This window comes from Microcaecilia unicolor, chromosome 9, assembly GCF_901765095.1.
Source record: "Microcaecilia unicolor chromosome 9, aMicUni1.1, whole genome shotgun sequence".
Classification (NCBI taxonomy): Eukaryota; Metazoa; Chordata; class Amphibia; order Gymnophiona; family Siphonopidae; genus Microcaecilia; species Microcaecilia unicolor.
This window is the reverse complement of record NC_044039.1, coordinates 225,821,088-225,842,724: the sequence shown is the minus strand read 5'-3', so window position 1 is coordinate 225,842,724 and position 21,637 is coordinate 225,821,088. Positions and strand designations below refer to the sequence as shown.

The 21,637-nt window shown below is 47.6% G+C and overlaps 1 protein-coding gene across 6 annotated transcripts in view; it reads right to left on the bottom strand.

The window, feature by feature from the left end:
• AREL1 (apoptosis resistant E3 ubiquitin protein ligase 1) overlaps positions 1-21,637 on the bottom strand; it is a 158,358-nt gene that overhangs the window by 124,259 nt on the left and 12,462 nt on the right. For 5 of the 6 annotated variants that reach the window (XM_030213862.1, XM_030213865.1, XM_030213867.1 and 2 more), the window contains 4 exons: positions 6,808-6,937; positions 5,910-6,136; positions 2,747-2,984; positions 2,426-2,595 (listed from right to left, as the gene is read on the bottom strand). In XM_030213862.1, coding sequence (XP_030069722.1) covers positions 2,426-2,595; positions 2,747-2,984; positions 5,910-6,136; positions 6,808-6,937 — 765 coding nt within the window. Of the gene's footprint in view, positions 1-2,425; positions 2,596-2,746; positions 2,985-5,909; positions 6,137-6,807; positions 6,938-11,726; positions 11,777-21,637 lie in introns of those variants that run through there. The other variant, XM_030213864.1, reaches the window with a different exon arrangement.

Sequence of the window (21,637 nt, the reverse complement as noted above, 5' to 3'; positions counted from 1 at the left end):
GCATGGTACGTGGGAAAAAGCTTACCCCAGAGAAACGTGCACAGATCTTAATTCTGTGTAAAAAAAAAAAGATACCAATAAGAGCAAATACAAAGAAGCCGACAGTTGCTCATTCAACTGTCATAGCAATACGAAATGAAAAGCTAAACAGCTTTCAGTCTCAGGCACGCTCAGGTCAGCCAAGAGCTAGGAATAAACGAATGGACAATGGGATGGTAAAACCAGCTAAACATTTCTCAAGAGCATCAAATGTTATCAGTAGTGCACTGAAGAAACCAAGCAACAGGACAGTATGCAGATGATTATTCAATGCTGGACTCTGAGACACCGGAGGGGGGGAGAGGGTCTTCTGACAATTTGAGAGCCCGTAGGACCTCCGCCTACGAGGTTGGCAACTCCTGGCATCTAAAAATCCGAACTGAACGATCCTCCCCCATACGTACCTGAGAAGGCTCCCCCAGGCTCTCTGCATCCCAGGAATCCTCCTGATCAGCACCCTCTGAGAGTGGAAGCTCGGACCTGAGGGAAAGCACCTCCACGAGGTCTTCTCCAGCAAAAATGCGGGCCTTCTTGGCCCCAAGGGTCACCCCAGGAGCCCCAAGCAAACAGGGAGCCCTCTCTTCAGGCAATAAGCCTGACGAAGAGGACAAATTCAGGGGAAAAATGAGAGGAGACCACTGAGGCATCATGCCTGGAAAGAAGCGGCAGTCCCTCTCCCGAGTCCAGCCCTGCAGCACTCGGACTCAACATAACGGACATTCTCGCCAAAACGGCATCGCGCCACATGCTGGGACTGCAGTCTCACTAAGAGTAGCCTCCTTACTCTGACGGGGGGAGGGGGGCCTTTCCAGCACCTCCCCCGCCACTAAGACACCCAATTCCAAGTCAGCGCCCGTTGCCAGCTCCACCTCCTTGCACACACGGCAAAGACTGCTGTGCACAGAGACTACCCGCTGAGCGGAACAGGCTGCACATCGATGTGCCTTCTCTGCCTGGGAGGCCATACCACGCCGTACCACAGCGGTATCCAGCCAAAAGCTTCCCACTGCAAGAGATGCTCCCCTGCTGCAACCGGCCCCTGTCCTGTCTCTTTGGTTTTTTTTTTTTTTTTTGGGGGGGGGGGGGGTTTCAAAGTACTGGCGGTGCTCTGTTTCAACCACAGGTCCGCCTCAAGGAACTTCTGCCAGGCAAGTGGGGGAGAAGGCCGAGGAACACCACTTACCAACGGGGGAGAAAAGGAGGGGAAGGAGGGACCCAGAGACCGGAGTATACACCCCCAAAGGCGCAGGGACCCAAGCCCAAGGCCAGAGAGAGAGAGAGAGTTCTTTTATTTTTTGACCAGCAGCAAAGAGACAACAAGTCTGCTCCAGGACAAAACCCTTATAATCCTTTTTTTTTTTTTTTTAATGCAGGCAAAATAGCACACCCAAATAAAAAAGAGCAGGGCTGCACAGACTCACCTACCTCTGCTGGGAGACTGAGAAATACGGAGCAGGTCAGGGTTGCACAGCCCCTTATACAGGGATCACTACTACTCAATAGTTCTCAGTCTCCCTCTGCTGGTAGGAGTGCATATTACCCACTCATTGGGAATGGTCTGGAGCAGACGATAAGAAATCAAAATTAGTATTTAAAATTACATATGTAAGCCAAAACATTTTGGTGGCCCCCGGAGCTCTCTCGTGTCCACTTTGCAGCCCTTTACATGGAAAAGCTTGGAGAGCAAAGCCCCATAAGACCCTCATCTCATTCCAATTTAAGAATGTGCAATTGATTGCATAGCTGTTTTTAACCTAATCACAAATGTTCTCCTTTAACCCCATCAATCATAATTTGAAAATTAGTCTTTCATATGGTTCAGTATCAAAACATTTTGCTAAATTTAGGTAAACTACAACTATCATAACCCTCTAATTCAATTGGAAGCTAACATTCTTTAAAATCAAGTCTTGGTCTCGCAGAACATAAAACTTCAAAACTGTTGTCATAAAAAATTAGACTTATACACGTACAGGGGTGAATAATAATTACATTTTCTGTATTCTGGATGGAACATAGTTTGAGAAGAACACAAAATGACTAAAAACATTTCCAGGCACTCAGATGATGGAATTTAATGCAATGCACCTAACTGCCCAGGGTTAGAAAGGAGCTGCCCCTGGCTGCTCAGACTCTTCCCCGAGCAGAATGACTTCTGGGTCACATAGAAGAGCCAGATCCATGGCCAGAGCTGTCTCTTGCGCCCAAGACTCAAGAAGAAGCTGGCATCACAGTCTGGGCAGCTCCTCGCTGCCACTGGGCACAAAGGAATCAGAAATCTGCTGGTGCTCAGGTTTTAAAAATATTTTTTCATCTCTATGAAATAACTAAACGTTTTGGCCATAGGTCACCACATACATAAACACTTAGGGCAGAATGATCTCACCTCATGGATGTCCACACCATAATTTTCCTCATCAACTGGGGACAAAGAGTTACTGGTGGGATTGTCATATTCATCTCTTGGGATGATTTGAAAGGTGTGCTGCTGTCCACATATCAGCACAAGTGTGGAAAAATGACACATAATCTTGGTCTTGGAAGGAACAACCATTCCTGAAAAATAAAGGGTCACAACAGAAACTCAAGGACAACACCTAAGGAAAATGTCCTAATATACAGAAAGTAATTCTACTTGAGAACTCTAGACTTGTTGAATACACCTAACTAGATGAGAGGATGTCCAACTGTGCAGTCATGTACTGACCTGGCTGGAAGGTTTTGTAGTACGGGCTGTAGGCCACATTAAGGCCGCCAAGCTTGATGGTGATTTCATAGCACCCGGCTCTGCGCACAGTGAATGCCACTTTGACCACGTTGGAATTGAGGTCTTGAACTACTTCTTGAGTTACTGGAACATCCAGCGTTAACTCAACATGAGAGACATGAACTTGTAGACCCATAGGACGCTGAGCAGGGAATGGCTGCCCATTCTTACAGAATAACTGTACAGTGGAAAGAAAGTGAATGTCATTCAATACTTCTACATACTTAACCATTCCAAAGGACACAGATTTGCATTGGCACTGCATACATACCCTGTAGATTAAACCAGTAAGTCTTAGATATTGTCTGATGTTAGATTACCAAAAACAAAATACTAAAACTTACAACATTTTCTGATACATTTTTCTCTTGCCTCATTAGACTTCCTTAATTTTCACTCAAACAATTTAAACACTCAGATCAAATCCCAGAACAGCAATGAGAAGAAACAAACTCTGTGCTGTACAAGTAGTCTTTCTGAATAAATACCCAGGTATGTTCCTCATATTTTTATTTTTCCACCCAAGCTGAAGACGTAAGCAGCATTTCATAGGATCTACATCCAGCACTAGGCATTGTCCCTGAAAAAATGAACTAAACTTCCACGTTTGTGTGACTGCCCTGTTTGTTCGTTAATTTATTTATAGTACACTAGCCGTTGAGCCAGTTAAAACAGATGAGATTTCCAGCTACCCTCCTCGCCGCCGCTCCCTCCCCCCTCCGTGCCGGGCCCCCTGCACTGTTTTGACAGCGCCTCTCACCTCCATGTGAAAGCGCAGCAGGCAGCAGCAGATCGCTCTGCTGCTGCTTGCAGCGCTTCCACACGGAGGTGAAAGGCGCTGTCAGGTCAGTGCAGGGGGCCCGATACGGAGGGGGGCGGAAGCGGCGGCGGGGATGGGGAGGGGTGGAGGTTGGTGCGCGCGATGTTCGTTTCCAGGCTCCAGCGGCAGCATCCGACAGTCCGACTCCATTTCCCTCTCTGTTCCATCCTCTGACGTCATCATGTCTTGACGCGAGGGCGGGACATAGAGGGAAGTCTCTATTGTGCATTTGCAGGTGAGTCGGTCACTTGCCATTTATATGTTTGATTTCTACCCCACATTTTCCCACACACGCAGGCACAATGTGGCTTACAAAGGAGAATTAAAAATGACAATGCAATAAGAGAAAATGGTAAGAGACAAGAATAGGCAAGGCAGGGGAAGGGGGCATAACAGATGCAGGGGTAAGAAAGTGGGACTATTGATTGGTAAGAGAGTGGGGGGAGTAGACCAGTCCAAATAGGTGGGTTTTCAGCAGCCTCTTGAACAGCTGGTGATCATTTTGCAGCTTTAAGCATTTCGGCAAACCATTCCAATTCTTGGCACAGGAGTACTGGAAGGACGAAGTGAAGATCTTATGTTAGTATATGATCACGGCTGAGCGTAACCCGCATGGAGATGCAAGTGTAGCTCTGGCCATTTTATTGGGCAGAGTAGATGAATCAAACGGGTCTTTATCTGCCATTATAGAGTATGTTACTATGATATATCGCCAACGGCAAGGTCTTCATGACGGTTTACAATAATAATAACTAGGGTGGCATAGAGGAAACAAAGTTAGATCTGCACAGGAAGACAGATGTTCTGTATCTACACCACTTTCTGCAAACAACTGTTAATGTCTTAGTCAGATTGTCTTGATTGATCCGGTGGAACAATACAAAATTTAATTACCAGTTTTGATTACTTATTGGTTACTCGCTATACTGCCTTTACTAGGCTCGTAAATCAAAGCAGTTTACAGGCTAATAATAAAGGAACAAATTTCTTATTACTGACTTAAAAATATGTAACTATTATCTACATTTGTAGGCAAGATACAGCATATATAGACTTCCAGCCTAGGAACCATATATGACTGCATGCCTTCATTCTGTAGTGCACTCTGGGCTAATCAGGAAAGCCCTCCCGCGGGAGGTGGTGGAGAGGAAAACAGTAACGGAATTCAAACATGCGAGGGATAAACATAAAGGAATCCTGTTCAGAAGAAATGGATCCTCAGGACCTTAGCCAAGATTGGGTGGCAGGGCTGGTGGTGGGAGGCAGGGCTGGTGGTTGGGATTCGGGGATAGTGCTGGCCAGACTTATACGGTCTGTGCCAGAGCTGGTGGTGGGAGGCAGGGATAGTGCTGGGCAGACTTACACGGTCTGTGCCCTGAAAATGTCAGTTACAAATCAAGGTAAGATATACACAAAAACTAGCACATATGAGTTTGTCTTATCTGTTCCCTTCTCCACTACTGCCAACTCCAGACTTCGCGCCTTCTGTCTCGCTGCACCCTACGCCTGGAATAAACTTCCTGAGCCCCTACGTCTTGCCCCATCCTTGGCCACCTTTAAATCTAGACTGAAAGCCCACCTCTTTAACATTACTCGTAACCACTTGTAACCACTCGCCTCCACCTACCCTCCTCTCTTCCTTCCCGTTCACATTAATTGATTCGATTTGCTTACTTTATTTATTTTTTGTCTATTAGATTGTAAGCTCTTTGAGCAGGGACTGTCTTTCTTCTATGTTTGTGCAGCGCTGCGTATGCCTTGTAGCGCTATAGAAATGCTAAATAGTAGTAGTAGTAGTTGGGCAGACTGGATGGACCGTGCCGGTCTTTTTCTGCCATCATCTACTATGTTACTATGTATGACAGATCATTTATTCGGTCTCCTCACATTTGATTAAAAAATTTTAAATAAACTGTTGCACGTAGTGTGTGGCACATGACATGGGAACTGGTGATGTATAACACCACTGCCGACTGATCGTGTACTAAGATAGAGTATGACTTCAACAGAAGCTACAAGAAATGTGGAATAATCACTGTGGGATTCCATCTGCCACTTACAGATTCTTCACAAATGACCTGAAGAAACCCCTGCCCTCATACTCAGGCTGCCCACAGGGTTTCCTGTTTCAAGTTATGATTGACATGTGCAATAAAAGATGAGACTGGGCTGAGATGCAAATGTCCATATGCAAAAGAACAATCTATTCATTACAGTCTGATAAGCGAGGCGAGATTTCCCTTCCCTGGGGGAAGACAAGATGTACTACAAAGCAGTCCTTACATGCACGCGGAAGGCCATGGTGTGACCCACTTCACAAGGCTCCTTCCAGTCCCAGGAGATTTTGCAGGACCGGGGATCCAAGTAATTTCCCCGCACGTAGTCATAAATTGTTCGCTCTCCTCGGTGATCCCGGTCCTCATTTTGAAGAAAGCTGACAACTCGTGCGGCAAACTCAAATAGGAACTTAATTGTGATAAACAATGCAACTACAGACACTGAGATACCACCTAGAAAGAGAGACAGAGAGGGAACTCAGTAACACTTATCCATCCTACTACATATTAAATCATTTTTCCCATAGTTTTAAACTGAAACCTTTCCTAGAAGTAGAAACAGCTAAAAACTCTTGTTCTAAAAGGCAGTTATTTTCTGTTCCTTGGCTGCTGGAGAGGTAGCTCATCCAATGACCTCAATTAAGTGCCAATTGTTCTAAAAGGCAGTTATTTTCTGTTCCTTGACTGCTGGAGAGGTAGCTCATCCAATGACCTCAATTAAGTGTTAACTAAGGTGTGGGGAAGTAGAATACTTGCATAAGTTGCTGAGTCAGCTGCAAAGAGCCTGTTTAAAAGAGGCCCCTTAGATTCAAAACTATATAAAGAGGAAAGGTCCCACTGAACTTTCTTTCTGAGAAGTTCTGAGAGAAGAGGACATTTCTTTGGTAAGTGACCGCTACTTTGCTTTGTGCTTTGGGAACTTGGGGTTTAAAGGAGGAACTGTAGGTTAGTGTTAGGCAAAATAAAAATATAAAAAGCAAATTTTAACAACTAATCACCATAGTCTTTTCCAATTAGTTTTAAAAGCTTTGTACCACAGCATTAACAGATAGAATCTAACAGGCACTGCAGGATCTAGTTTAGTCCTACAGCAGGAGACAGTATTATGCAGTTCTGTCACTTACCAATAACGTAAAACATCAGTCCCTTCAAAGCACACAGGACTACATGAGACCACCCAGGATCACAGCTCAGAGCTGTCTCTCTCCTGTCACGTCTTCTTCCGCAAATAGAGCGGAACCAGGCAAGATACCCCTGAAACGCAAAAACAAGAAACCCCAATCCCAGTAAAGTATTTGTAGAAGTATTCCCTCCCATTCATCCCACAGCTATGACCCCCTCCTCTCCCAAGAAGGTACAGCATGTTAACAGTATTGTTGCTCACCTACTTGCTTAAGCCACCTCCCCTCTTCCCCCTTTCTCTCTCTCTGTTAACAGCTCTCACATCCTCCCTGACTCCTCGGCTCGTAACCTTGGAGTCATCTTTGATGCCTCTCTCTCCTTCTCTGCGCATATTCAACAGATCGCCAAAACCTGTCGTTTCTTTATCTACAATATTAGCAAAATTTACCCCTTCCTTTCTGAATATGCTGCCAGAACCCTTATCCATACCCTTGTCACCTCTCGCTTGGACTATTGCAATTTACTTCTCACAGGTCTTCCGCTCAGCCATCTCTCTCCTCTCCAATCTGTCCAAAATTCTGTGGCACGACTTATTTTCCTCCAGAATCCTTATACCCACACTAGCCCACTCCTCAAGTCACTTCACAGGCTCCCTTTTCCGCTTCCGCATTCAGTTTAAACTTCTCGTACTGACCTTTAAATGCATCTACTCTGCATTACCTCTCCACTCTCATCTCTCCCTACATTCCTCCCCGTGAACTCCGCTCACTGGACAAATCTCTCTTGTCGTCAATCTAAAGGACGAAATGTCAAAAAGGGTAGTCTAGATTACCTGAGTAAAGGTAAAAGGTTAGGTGCCAAAGGTGACATTGAAGAAGTGGGCTTTGAGCAAGGATTTGAAGATGGGCAGGGAGGGGGCTTGGCGTATGGGCTCAGGGAGTTTATTCCAAGCATAGGGTGAGGCGAGGCAGAAAGGGCGGAGCCTGGAGTTGGCGGTGGTGGAGAAGGGTGCCGAGAGGAGGGATTTGTCCTGTGAGCGGAGGTTTCGGGTTGGAACGTAAGGGGAGATGAGGGCAGAGAGGTAATGAGGGGCTGCAGATCGAGTGCATTTGTAGGTTAATAGGAGAAGCTTGAATTGTATGCGGTACCTGATCGGAAGCCAGTGAAGTGACTTGAGGAGAGGAGTGATATGAGCATATCGGTCTAGACGGAAGATAAGACGCGCAGCAGAGTTCTGAACGGATTGAAGTGATGGCTCGGTTCCTTCTCCCCCAATCTGCAGGATCGACATTGCTTCCTTCACCCACCTACCCGTGGTTTTGGTACCTCTCTCTCGCTTCATCTTCCCAACAGTGCTGCACAGTGTACGGGATTCTTCAGGGCAGGCAGGAAAGATCCCCAGTCTTGCCTGCCCGTGCTGACCCTCCCCCGCTGCCGGATCGCTCTTTAAAAATCGCCGCCGAGAGTCTCAGTGGCCATTTTGAAGAGCAATGCAGTAGCGCCGCGGGAGAGTCAGCGCCGGCAGTGGGCAGGAAAGACTGGGGATCTTTCCTGCCTGCCCCGAAGAATCCACTGAACAACCAGGGTGGCTGGAGGGGGGGGCAGGGGAGAGAAGACAATCGCTGGGTATGTGTGGCTGGAGGGGGAGAGAAGACGATCGCTGGGTATGGGTGGCTGGAGGGGGGGCAGGGGAGAGAACACAATCGCTGGGTATGGATGGGTGGCTGGAGAGGAGGGACAGGGGAGAGAACACAATCGCTGGGTATGGGTGGTTAGAGGGGGGGCAGGGGAGAGAACACAATTGCTAGGTATGGATGGGTGGCTACAGAGGGGGGACAGGGGAGAGAAGACAATCGCTGGGTATGGGTGGCTGGAGGGGGGGCAGGGGAGAGAAGACAATCGCTGGGTATGTGTGGCTAGAGGGGGAGAGAAGACAATCGCTGGGTATGGATGGCTGGAGGGGGGCAGGGGAGAGAAGACAATCACTGGGTATGGATGGGTGGCTGGAGAGGGGGGACAGGGGAGAGAAGACAATCGCTGGGTATGGGTGGTTAGAGGGGGGCAGGGGAGAGAACACAATCGCTGGGTATGGATGGGTGGATGGAGGGGGGGGGGGGCGGGGAGAGAACACAATTGCTAGGTATGGATGGGTGGCTACAGAGGGGGGACAGGGGAGAGAACACAATCGCTGGGTATGGGTGGCTGGAGGGGGGGCAGGGGAGAGAAGACAATCGCTGGGTATGTGTGGCTAGAGGGGGAGAGAAGACAATCGCTGGGTATGGGTGGCGGGAGGGGAGACAATCGCTGGGTATGGATGGCTGGAGGGGGGCAGGGGAGAGAAGACAATCGCTGGGTATGGATGGCTGGAGGGGGGCAGGGGAGAGAAGACAATCGCTGGGTATGGGTGGCTGGAGGGGGGGCAGGGGAGAGAAGACAATCGCTGGGTATGGGTGGCTGGAGGGGGGGGCAGGGGAGAGAAGACAATCGCTGGGTATGGGTGGCTGGAGGGGGGGGGCAGGGGAGAGAAGACAATCGCTGGGTATGTGTGGCTGGAGGGGGAGAGAAGACAATCGCTGGGTATGGGTGGCGGGAGGGGAGACAATCTCTGGGTATGGATGGCTGAGGGGGGCAGGGGAGAGAAGACAATCGCTGGGTATGGATGGTTGGGGGCCCCCAGCTGAGAGAACCCAGGGGAGAGAACACAATCGATGGGTATGGATGGGTGGCTGGAGAGGGGGGGCAGGGGAGGGAACACAATCGCTGGGTATGGATGGGTGGCTGGGGGGGCAGGAGAGAGAACACAATCGATGGGTATGGATGGGTGGCTGGAGAGGGGGGGCAGGGGAGGGAACACAATTGCTGGGTATGGATGGGTGGCTGGAGAGGGGGGACAGGGGAGAGAACACAATCGCTGGGTCTGGGTGGCTGGAGGGGGGGCAGGGGAGAGAAGACAATCGTGCACAGAGACAAACAAATGTGCTAGCACCAGTTTCATTTCTAACAGAAACGGGCCTTTTTCTCTAGTAATGAAATAAAACACAAGAGCTGAGTATCTTCACATCACTGAGGTGAAGATGTGATTGCATGTGCTCCATTGAAAGGAGAGTTTAATTTTACTTTCAATCTTTATAACATCAGGTTTCCCAATTCAGATTACAACAACAGTTAAGATGAAGCCATCAGTAAAGAGGATATCCTCACTGAAATTTGGCCATGCATTACTGTATTGTATAGAACAGTGTAGAAAAATGAGCACAAAATACAGCCTTTATTAGTGCTGTTTCCACCAGCGACAATAGTGTTTGAAGCTGTTTTAGTGATACTCAGTTTTTATTTCATGATGTTTATCTCTCTATATAAAAGGCAAAACCAACGTTCTATGAAGCCTCCAGCCGGAAGTGTGAAGGGGGCGAGATATCCGGTTTCCCTATGAGTGTCTGCCCCGCCCTCTCTGTAACACAGTCAGTGAAGGAAAACAGCAGAGCAGGAAATCAAATCGCTGGCTCTGTAACACTGAAGGACTCAGAGGGGGGAGGGGAGAGAGGCCAGAGGGCAGGGACACACACACTCCCACATGCACACAGAAGAAAACATTGCTAGCCCCCGTTTCATTTGCATCAGAAACGGGGCTTTTTTACTAGTATCTAGATATTGGAACCTTTCAAATAAATTAAAAAGCTGTCAAATAAGTTTAAAAAAAATCTTTTGTCCTCCATCTTTTAAGGAACTGCTTATCCAATTAGAACAGCTTTTGACTTATGTCTAATAATCCTTTACTACTGTTTTCAACAGAATTTGCTATTATTTTGGGTGAACCAGTGTGCTGGAAATCTCTTCTCAATCCACTGCCAGAAAGCTCCACCTACTGGCTTCATCCCATATAATGGGCTACTGTCTCCTGTTCTCAATCTAACCTCCTTGCCCCTGGCTCTGCTCCTCCTGTCACAGGTCCCCCCCCCCCCCCCCCCGGGCAAAACTGAGTTTTAAGGTGGCTCTGACATTGTGTGGGAGTGTTAAGGAGAAATCCCTCACAGGCCCTTTTAACATCCAGTCCTAGCTATGCCAGTGGTAAGGATAAAGAAAAGCTGGGACAGCTGTCTGTAAGGATCTAGGCCCTGCCTATAACAGAAATACAGAGCCTAATTGCGTCTTTCTGCATTTGATACTTCTGGACACTGGTTTAATGCAGGGTGACCTTTCACCCACTTTGCATTGCAACACAGAATTGCTTCTGCAACCATCTAGCTACCGCATCACTACAAAGCTTGTGCCCGCTGGACTGGAACAATCGGGCATCATGTACTTATTACAGGGACTTCTCACAGCTGATGTTCAAACCACAAATGCATTCAGAATTCTTCTAAAAACATGGAACAAGACCAGACGCGTCTCTCTGTTGAGAGATCGAAGGATGCGGAGCTCCTGGCTAGAAGACCTGCAAGCTTGAGAAGATATAGTTCATCGCTATACCCGTGTTGACTAATCAGTTGGAACGGCCCCTGATGCAGGCCGACTGGGCCGAAACACAAGTTGTGTCGGGTCGTGTTCCATGTTTTTAGAAGAATTCTGAATTAATTTTTGGTTTGAACATCAGCTGTGAGAAGTTTTGTTGCTCTACTCTTCTATATTTTTTGGTGCCCTCTTTTCAATACAGTATTTTTCCTTTTGTTTGTGACTGTCTTATTACAGGGACATCTGGTTCAGACATTCTGGGGGCTGGGTTTGTCCAGACTTTCCAGAATGTAATGTCCATGTAACTTCACTCCTTTTAACCAAAATTACTTCTCTTGGGAACAGAGCATATCCAGAAAGGAAACCCAGCAGCTCTGTCTTGTGTAGCCCCAGCACTTTCCAGTATCAAACAGTTTATACAGCTTTTCATTCTTCATCTAACAGCACAGATAAACAGCACTTCTCCCACCTTGTTCATGCTGGGGTTTGAATTGTACTCAGCTCCTGTCTCTTCCTGAGGCCAGCACCTGTCCCCTCTTTAGCAGAGACCTCCCCCAGTGCCTGAGCCTCTCTCCTCCGGTCTTCCACCACTGTCTCCAAGGAGCTGCCAGCCACTCCCTCACAATACCCTTCCTGTTTGGGCCAAAGCCCCAATCTCCATCGGCTCCTCCCCTAGTCCTTCAGCAACCTCCATTTTAACCTCATCCCCAGCTTCCCCCGCCCCCAACCTCTCCAGCTGGCCCTCATTACCTTCCTCAGAAACCATTTCCCAATCTTCTATCTCCTCCCCTAACTCCTGCACAGCCAGGTGGGGAAGAGAGGGATTCTGGGAATGGTATTTCCTCCCCTTCTTCCTTAACCCTGCTAGCCTTTCAGCCTCCGGTAGTCCGGCTTTCTGAATGCCGGAGTGGTGAGTATGAAATCTGCCCTGCTGGGGTTCCCCTGCTCTCTGCACCCCCTTTCCTTGTGACTTCTGTGATCCCTTGTCACCTGCCTGCTCACAGTGTTCTCCTGCCTAGCACACAAAGCTCTTTGTCTTTGATTTCCGCTAAGTTACTTAAAGCTTGTACTTTTCTCTCACACATTAACTACCTCTGTTTATATTCAGTTACTTTATTTGCCTGTAGATTATTTTTGTAATCATTTGCTTCTCTGTTCCAGGAGCAATAGAACTTAGATTTGTATAATTTAAGGGACAGGGTTTTAGAAAGTCCTGATAACAACTACCATTACACAGTTTCCCTGTCCCACTCTTCTAATAGTGTATACAGAAAGCACTATACTGTAGCTAGCTTCACCTACACATCTCTCAATAAAGTGACTGTTGGCATACTACTGCAGACTTTCTTCTTTTTCCCAACTTTTCTTCATCTTTGACCTGTGGTGTGTTCGGATAAGCCCGTTTGTCATCTGTACATAAATATTGCCACACTGGGACAGACCAAAGGTCCATCAAGCCTAGCATCCTCTTTCCAACAGTGGCCAATCCAGGTCACAAATACCTGCAAGACCCCAGAAAACTCAATACATTTTTTATGCTGCTTATCCCAGAAATAAGCAGTGGATTTTCCCCAAGTCAATTTAATAATGGTCTATGGACTTTTCCTTTAGGAAGCCATTCAGACCTTTTTTTAAACCTGCCTTTATCACATTCTCTGGCAACGAATGCCACAATTTAATTACATGTTGAGTGAGAAAACTTTTCTCCGATTCATATTCAATTTACTACTTTGTAGCTTCATCACATGCCCCCTAACATTTTTAATGATGATTCTAATTTATAGTTTTTTGGAAAGAGAAAACAAACGATTCATGTCTACCCGTTCCACTCCACTCGTTATTTTATAGACCTCTATCATATCTCCCCTCAGCCGTCTTTTCTTCACGCTGAAAAGCCCTAGACGCTTCAGCCTTTCCTCTTAGGGAAGTCATCCCATTCCCTTTATCATTTGTCACCCTTCTCTGTACCTTTTCTAATTCTACTATATCTTTTTTGAGATGCGGCCACCAGAATTGAACAGACATAAGGATTTAAGAAATCCTGCAGAACCAATCGTGTGCACTCATGGATCAATGCTAAAGCCTTTATCTACAGTTGTGGATATTTTTTTTTACAAACCATTGGCTAAGTTGGCACGCTATTTTATACCTCTCATACAATACGATCGTTGACCAAACTGCTGGATATTGCTAGGACACTTCAGCTTGTATCATTCCATTATATTTATTTATTGCATTTGTATCCCGCGCTTTCCCACTCAAAGCAGGCGCAATGCGGCTTACATAGTAATGGGAAGAACAATATAACAGTAATAAAAGGAATAAGTAGGTAAAGATAGGTGATGTGGAAGGGAGGAAGGTGGGAGATTTAGTCTGGAGCAATGTCGTTGTGAATATGTGAATCTCTCAGGAAAAGACGTTGGGAATAATGCCTCAAGTTTTGAGTTCTACACCCCTTCTTAGAAGAATGTCAATTCATTTTTGTTTGATCTAGCTGGGTTGGTTTAAAAAAATTATTTGTTTTTGGTTTACGCACATAAGCACTGCCATACTGGGAAAAGACCAATGGTCCATCAAGCCCAGCATCCTGTCTCCGACAGCGACCAATCCAGGCTTCAAGAACCCGGCAACCCCCCCCCCCCCCAAAAAAAAAAAAAAAAAAAAATTAATAATGTTCAATGGACTTTTCCCTCAGGAATCTGTCCAAACCCCCTTTAAACTCTGTAAGGCCAGCTGCTGTCACTACATTCTCCGGCAATGAGTTCCTGAGTCCAACTACACGCTGACTAAAGAAAAACTTTCTCCTATTTGTTTTAAATCTACCACATTCTAGCTTCATCTTGTGTCCCCTGGTTTTGTTGTTGTTTGAAAGTGTAAACAAACGCTTCACATCTGTCCGCTCTACTCCGCTCATTATCTTGTAGACTTCTATCATATCACCCCTCAGCCGCCTTTTCTCCAAGCTGAAGAGCCCTAACCTTCTCAGCCTTTCCTCATAGGGAAGTCATTCCATCCCTTTTATCATTTTTGTCGCCCTTCTCTGCACCTTCTCCAATTCCTTTATATCTTTTTTGAGACGTGGCAACCGGAATTGGACACAATATTCGAGGTGCGGTCGAACCATGGAGCGATACAACAGCATTATAACATCCTCGTGTTTGTTTTCCATCCCTTTCCTAATAATACTCAACATTCTGTGCGCTTTCTTAGCCGCCGCAGCACACTAAGCAGAAGTTTTTAACGTCTTATCCACGATGACTCCCAGATCCCTTTCTAGGTCCGTGACTCCTAACACGGAACCTTGCATGACACAGCTGTAATTCGGGTTCCTCTTACCCACATGCATCACTTTGCACTTGTCAACATTGAACTTCATCTGTCACTTGGACACCCAATCCCCCACTCTCACGAGGTCCTCCTGTAACCTTTCACACTCCTCCTGCGACTTGACCACCCTGAATAATTTTGTGTCATCTGCTAATTTAATTACTTCACTCGTTACTCCCATATCTAGGTCATTTATAAATATGTTAAAAAGCAGCGGTCCCAGCACAGACCCCTGCGGGACCCCAGGGTTTGTCAGTCAGATTTTTCATCATCATGGAATTGTATGGGGGCTACTCCTGCCCCATCAGTAGCCACTCTGAGGCAAAATTTAAAGAGGATTATCTTTATTCTTCAGAGCACTTTGATACACATTTATTTTGAAAGATTTCTGGAAGAGCAAGTTGCATGAATTTTTTTTCTTTTTGGATAAATTTCTTGGATCACTAACTCTAGTAATTAGAGTTATATGAATTTTCTGGACCTCTGTATTATTTATTTAACAGGAGAGTTGATTGTTACCTACTTTGCGTAAGAAGCATTCTGACAAGAATAATTTCCTTAGGTTTCAGAGTTGCCATCCTATTACTTCTATAACTACTAATTTCTATAGTGTTTCAATGTAAGAGAGCTGTGTCCAGACACAAAAGAGACAGTCCCTGTTCAACAGAACTTACAATCTAAGACAAACAAACAGGGAGTGGAGGAGTGGCCTAGAGGTTAGGGTGGTGGACTTTGGTCCTGGGGAACTGAGGAACTGAGTTCGATTCCCGGCACAGGCAGCTCCTTGTGACTCTGGGCAAGTCACTTAACCCTCCATTGCCCCATGTAAGCCGCATTGAGCCTGCCATGAGTGGGAAAGCGCAGGGTACAAATGTAACAAAAATAAAATAGATACTATTGGAGATTCTACATGGAATGTTGCTACTATTGGAGATTCTACATGGAATGTTGCTATTTCACTAGCAACATTCCATGTAGAAGGCTGCGCAGGCTTCTGTTTCTGTGAGACTGACGTCCTGCACGTACAGAAGCAGAAGCCTGCGCGGCCACATTGGTGATCTGCAAGGGCCGACTTCTAGTGGCCTAGTGGTTAGGGTGGTGGACTTTGGTCCTGGGGAACTGAGTTGGATTCCCACTTCAGGCACAGGCAGCTCCTTGTGACTCTGGGCAAGTCACTTAACCCTCCATTGCCCCATGTAAGCCGCATTGAGCCTGCCATGAGTGGGAAAGCGCAGGGTACAAATGTAACAAAAATAATAATAAATAATAAATAAAACCAGGAGCGTTTTATTTATTATGGGAATGATTAAAACAGGGTATTAAACAGGTGAAAAGTGGATAAAGAATTAAAAGCAGCTAAAACACGAGCTTTTATTATGGAACTGAATAGGGACAGAGAGGGAGCATGACATATTGACTCAGGAAGCCTATTCCATGCAGGAAGACGGCAGGAACGGAGTCTGGATACGGCAGCTGAGGAGAAATGTACAGATAAAAATGATGAAGAATGAAACTCCCAGGAAAGAGCATAGGGAGGGATACCGATAAGTTGCAGAATGAATACATTTGTAAATCAGTCAGAGAAGTTTGAACTGTTTACAGAAACGGATAGTGAGTCGGTGAAGTGATCTGGTTATGCAAGTGTAGTGACATTAGTGGAAGATAAGTCAGGTAGAAGAATTTTGAAGAGATTAAAGGGGAGAGAGATGGTTTAGTGGGAGAGAATGACCAGCCCTTCACAGAATCATTCCAAACAGTAGTTCAGTATCAGCTCTCTAGGACTGTTCAGGTTAGTTTCACCAATATATATATATATTTTTTTATTTGTACCCCGCACTTTCCCACTCATGGCAGGCTCAATGCGGCTTACATGGGGCAATGGAGGGTTAAGTTGAGAACTGCAGGGGGGTTTACTTGTTTTTGCTTGAACATATGAGGGTACATGCATCTAGTATCACAGTAGCAGCATCAGGGTAACCGCTCCCTTACTGCAATATGAAAAAAGCAGAGAAACCTAGCAGGGCTCTGCTTGGGAGAGACTAGGAGCTGTGGGAGTGGACACAAAACCTCCTTCTCACTTCCTGGCAGGTCAACAGCAGCCTTTATAATGGGTTCGCTCTCTATGAGCTCACAAGCAACCTAAATGTGAGCCAACCTAGAGCCAAGACAAATTAAGCATTCAAAGTTCTCAACATTTCTACCACATTGTGGGGAAGGTGCAAACCCCGACACTGGTTGGAACATTCTTTAGGATCCAACATATAGTTTCCTTTTTTTGAAAACAATGGAAAACCAACACTAGAGAATTTAGAATTTTAACCTCTTTATAATATCTGAGAAGGCTTTGTATTTGCATCCATTTAGCAGAGGGAAAAATAGCTAAGGAGACTGCTGCAGGTGAGAAGGGCTGCAGATCCTCAAAGCTAGACGCTGACTGAATCTCAGTTTCAGCTTTGGTGCTAAAACCAGCACAAATGTGTCTTCAGCCTGGTTTCAGATGAAAATGTGCTGCACAGCCCTCACTCCCTCCCTGCTCTATCCCACCAACCAAAAAGAGCTCCCCCTCTCAGACTACCCCACACCAGTAGCCCCCTCCTGGGCCTACCATGTTGTTTGTGGCTAGTGGGGGCAGGAGTGATTCCCACTCACTCCTGTGGTTTCTGAGACTGCCGCTGGAAGTCACGGCAGCCATTTTGAGATTTGGGGTAACAACCTAGATGAGCTCTCCATAGGAGCATCAATATTCTGCACCTCCAGAGGGTTACAAAATTTTATTTGGTCACAGTCACAAAAAGATTAGGAAGCAAAAAAACTTAGATTGTTAGCCCTCCAGGGACAGGGAAATATTTAGTATAACTGAATGTAACTCACCTTGAGCTACTAATGAAAAAGTTGTGAGCAAAATCCAAATAACTAACTAAATGATACTGATGATATTAAGGATGTATTATGAAAATGATAGCACCCCTAGTTCAGAAGGCAATATCAAGAGTTAAGAATTAAAAATGTGAAACTGAGAAATTTGTCCTGTCCCGATAGGGTCTTAGGCAAACAATACATTCTCCTTCCAGACTGCAACTGTTGACAGAAAAATATCTTAAGTCTAAAGGGCACCTAAGTTTTTACCGGTAAACCGTGTAAGATAACCCCTCAATTTAAAATCTCCCATCTCCCTTTAAGTTACACTTTTCCAAGATCATAAGGTAAAATTATGTATAATCATACCTGATAATTTTCTTTCCATTAATCATAGCTGATCAATCCATAGACTGGTGGGTTGTGTCCATCTACCAGCAGGTGGAGATAGAGAGCAAACTTTTGCCTCCCTATATGTGGTCATGTGCTGCCGGAAACTCCTCAGTATGTCGATATCAAAGCTCCATCCGCAGGACTCAGCACTTAGAGAATTACACCCACGAAGGGACACTCTGCCCAGCTCACCACCGCCGAAACGGGGGAGGGGAATTAACCCAGCTCATCCCCACACAAGTGGGGGAGAGGGAATCCGTCCAGCTCATCCCCGCGGAGCGGGGGAGGGACACCACACCCGCCGATGCGGGGGGATCTGGCTTATCCTGCAACCGCAACCGCGGGAGGAGCTGACTGACCCTAACACCGCCGAAGCGGGAGGGGTACAAAGCTGCCCTACAGCCGCACTGAAGCGGGAGGGAGTGCCGGCAGAATTTTAAGTCTCAATCCAGCCCCGTAAAACGGAGGGGAGAGGAATGCAGCAGCTCACTGTAACACAAACTCGTCTTAACTCTTGAAGAATCCAAGTGAAAAAACTTGAACACGAAGTCTTTCTGAAGTAACTGAAGACTAAACTTGAACCTGAAATGCAACCAGAATAAAAACAGTACAGAAATCTGGGAGGGGCTATGGATTGATCAGCTATGATTAATGGAAAGAAAATTATCAGGTATGATTATACATAATTTTACCTTCCATATCATCAAGCTGATCAATCCATAGACTGGTGGGATGTACCGAAGCAGTACTCACCCAGGGCGGGACATTGAAATCCCTGACCTCAACACTGAAGCTCCAAACCGGGCCTCCGCCCGTGCAGCCACAGTCAAACGGTAATGCTTGGAGAATGTATGGGCCGAAGCCCAAGTTGCCGCCTTGCATATCTCTTCCAAGGAGACGGAACCGGCCTCTGCCATCGAGGCCGCCTGAGCCCTTGTGGAGTGAGCCTTCAGCTGGATAGGCGGCACCTTCCCCGCGGCCACATAAGCCGCTGCAATGGCTTCCTTGACCCATCTTGCCACTGTAGGCTTAGCAGCCTGCAGACCCTTACGAGGACCTGCAAACAGGACAAACAGATGATCTGATTTCCGGAAATCATTGGTCACTTCCAAGTATCTGATGATGACTCGTCTCACATCCAGATATTTAAGAGCAGAATACTCCTCTGGGTAGTCCTCCCTACGAAAGGAAGGGAGACAGAGCTGCTGATTCACATGGAAGCGAGAAACAATCTTGGGCAGAAAGGAAGGCACTGTGCGAATAGTCACTCCTGCCTCAGTGAACTGTAGAAAAGGCTCTCGACATGAGAGCGCCTGAAGCTCGGAAACTCTTCTGGCTGAAGTGATAGCCACCAAAAAGACTGCTTTCAGCGTCAGGTCTTTCAGAGATGCCCTTGACAAGGGTTCAAACGGCGGCTTCTGCAATGCTCTTAGCACCAGGTTGAGATTCCACGCAGGCACCACTGAGTGCAGAGGAGGGCGCAGGTGATTAACCCCCTTGAGAAAGCGCACCACATCTGGCTGCGAAGCCAGGGAAGCACCCTTCAGGCGGCCCCTGAAGCAAGCCAGAGCCGCTACCTGGACCTTAAGGGAACTGAGCGACAGGCCTTTGTCCAGACCTTCTTGCAGGAACGCCAACACTGAAGAAATTGGAGCAGTGAAAGGAGAAAGAGAGCCTGCTTCACACCACGCTGCAAAGATACACCAAACCCTGGCGTAAGCAGTAGAAGTAGAGCGTTTCCTCGCTCTCAGCATAGTGGCGATGACCTTGTCTGAGAAGCCCTTCTTCCTCAGACGCTGCCGCTCAATAGCCAGGCCGTAAGACCAAAGGGGGAGGGATCCTCCATCACCACGGGACCCTGATGTAACAGGCCCTGCTCCACTGGCAGCCGCAGAGGATCGTCGACTGAGAGCCTGATCAAGTCCGCATACCAGGGACGTCTGGGCCAATCCGGACCCACCAGGATTATCCTGCCGGGATGCTTTGCCACCCGGTCTAGCACCCTGCCCAACATGGGCCAGGGCGGGAACACATAGAGAAGCTCTTGTGTCGGCCATTGTTGGAGAAGAGCATCTACTCCCAGGGATCGAGGGTCCCGTCCTCTGCTGAAGAAGCGCGGCACTTGGCAATTGGCCGATGACGCCATCAGATCTAGGCTCGGCTGGCCCCAGCGCTTCGTGATGTCCAAGAACGCCTGAGCAGATAGCTGCCACTCTCCGGGCTCCAAGGTATGGCGACTGAGAAAGTCCGCCTTGACATTCATGACTCCGGCAATGTGGGCCGCTGACAGCTGTTCCAGGTTCGCTTCCGCCCACTGGCATAGACTCATAGCCTCCTTGGCTAGAGGGGCGCTCTTGGTACCTCCCTGGCGGTTGACATAGGCCACAGCCGTGGCATTGTCCGACAGGACCCGTACAGGCTTCAACACCAGTACCGGGATGAACTCCAAAAGCGCCAACCGAATGGCTCTGAGTTCCAGGAGGTTGATAGACCACTTTGCCTCTGCAGGAGACCAAAGCCCCTGCGCTGTCCTTCCCAAACAGTGGGCTCCCCAGCCCGACAAAGAGGCGTCCGTCGTGACGACAATCCACTCTGGGGTCACCAGAGGCATTCCCGCAGACAACTTGTCTGTCTGCATCCACCAGCTCAGCGCCTTGCGCACTGCTGGATCCAAGGGAAGGCGCACAGCATAATCCTCCGACATCGGAGTCCAGCGCTGCAGCAGAGAGAGTTGAAGCGGTCTCATATGAGCCCTGGCCCAGGGCACTACTTCCATCGTGGCCGTCATAGAGCCCAACAGCTGCACATAGTCCCAAGCCCGAAGAGGAGAGGCTACTAGGAACTGGTCCACCTGAGCCTGAAGTTTGACAATCCGATTGTCTGGCAGGAACACTCTGCCCACTTGGGTGTCGAATCGAACTCCCAGATACTCCAGGGACTGAGTCGGGCGCAGCTGGCTCTTCTCCCAGTTGATGATCCATCCCAGGGAGCTCAAAAGAGCAACTACCCGGTCCACAGCTTTGCCGCACTCTGCATAAGAGGGGGCTCGGATCAACCAGTCGTACAGATAAGGATGGACTTGTACTCCTTCCTTTCGCAAGAAGGCCGCTATGACCACCATTACTTTGGAAAAGGTCCGCGGAGCAGTAGCCAACCCGAACGGGAGGGCTCTGAACTGGAAGTGTCGGCCCAGGACTGCAAAACGCAGAAAGCGTTGATGAGGAGGCCAGATGGGAATATGCAAGTATGCTTCCTTGATGTCCAAGGATGCCAGGTACTCCCCTGCCTTCACTGCCGCTATAACAGAGCGGAGAGTCTCCATGCGAAAGTGCCGCACTTTCAAGGCCCGATTGACCCCTTTGAGGTCGAGGATAGGCCGGACAGAACCTCCTTTCTTTGGTACCACAAAGTAAATGGAGTAACGCCCCTTGCCAAGCTGACTTTCTGGCACCGGAACGACCGCCCCCAGGCGGATCAGATTGTCCAAAGTCTGCTGCACTGCCACAGCTTTGACCGGAGACTTGCAGGGAGAGAGTACAAACCCGTCTCTTAAGGGTCGGCAGAACTCTAGCTTGTAGCCGTCTCTGATGACTTCCAGCACCCAAGCGTCTGAAGTGATTGTGGTCCACTCGCCCAGAAACGAGGACAGCCGTCCTCCAATTTGCACTGGGGCGTGGACCAAGACCCCGTCATTGGGTACGAGACCCTGGGGGAGGACCGGAGGGAGCACCTCCGGGACGGTGGTCTCTGCGAAAGGAATGCTGCTTGGGGGAGAAATTCCTCTTAAAGGAAGAGGGGGCAGAA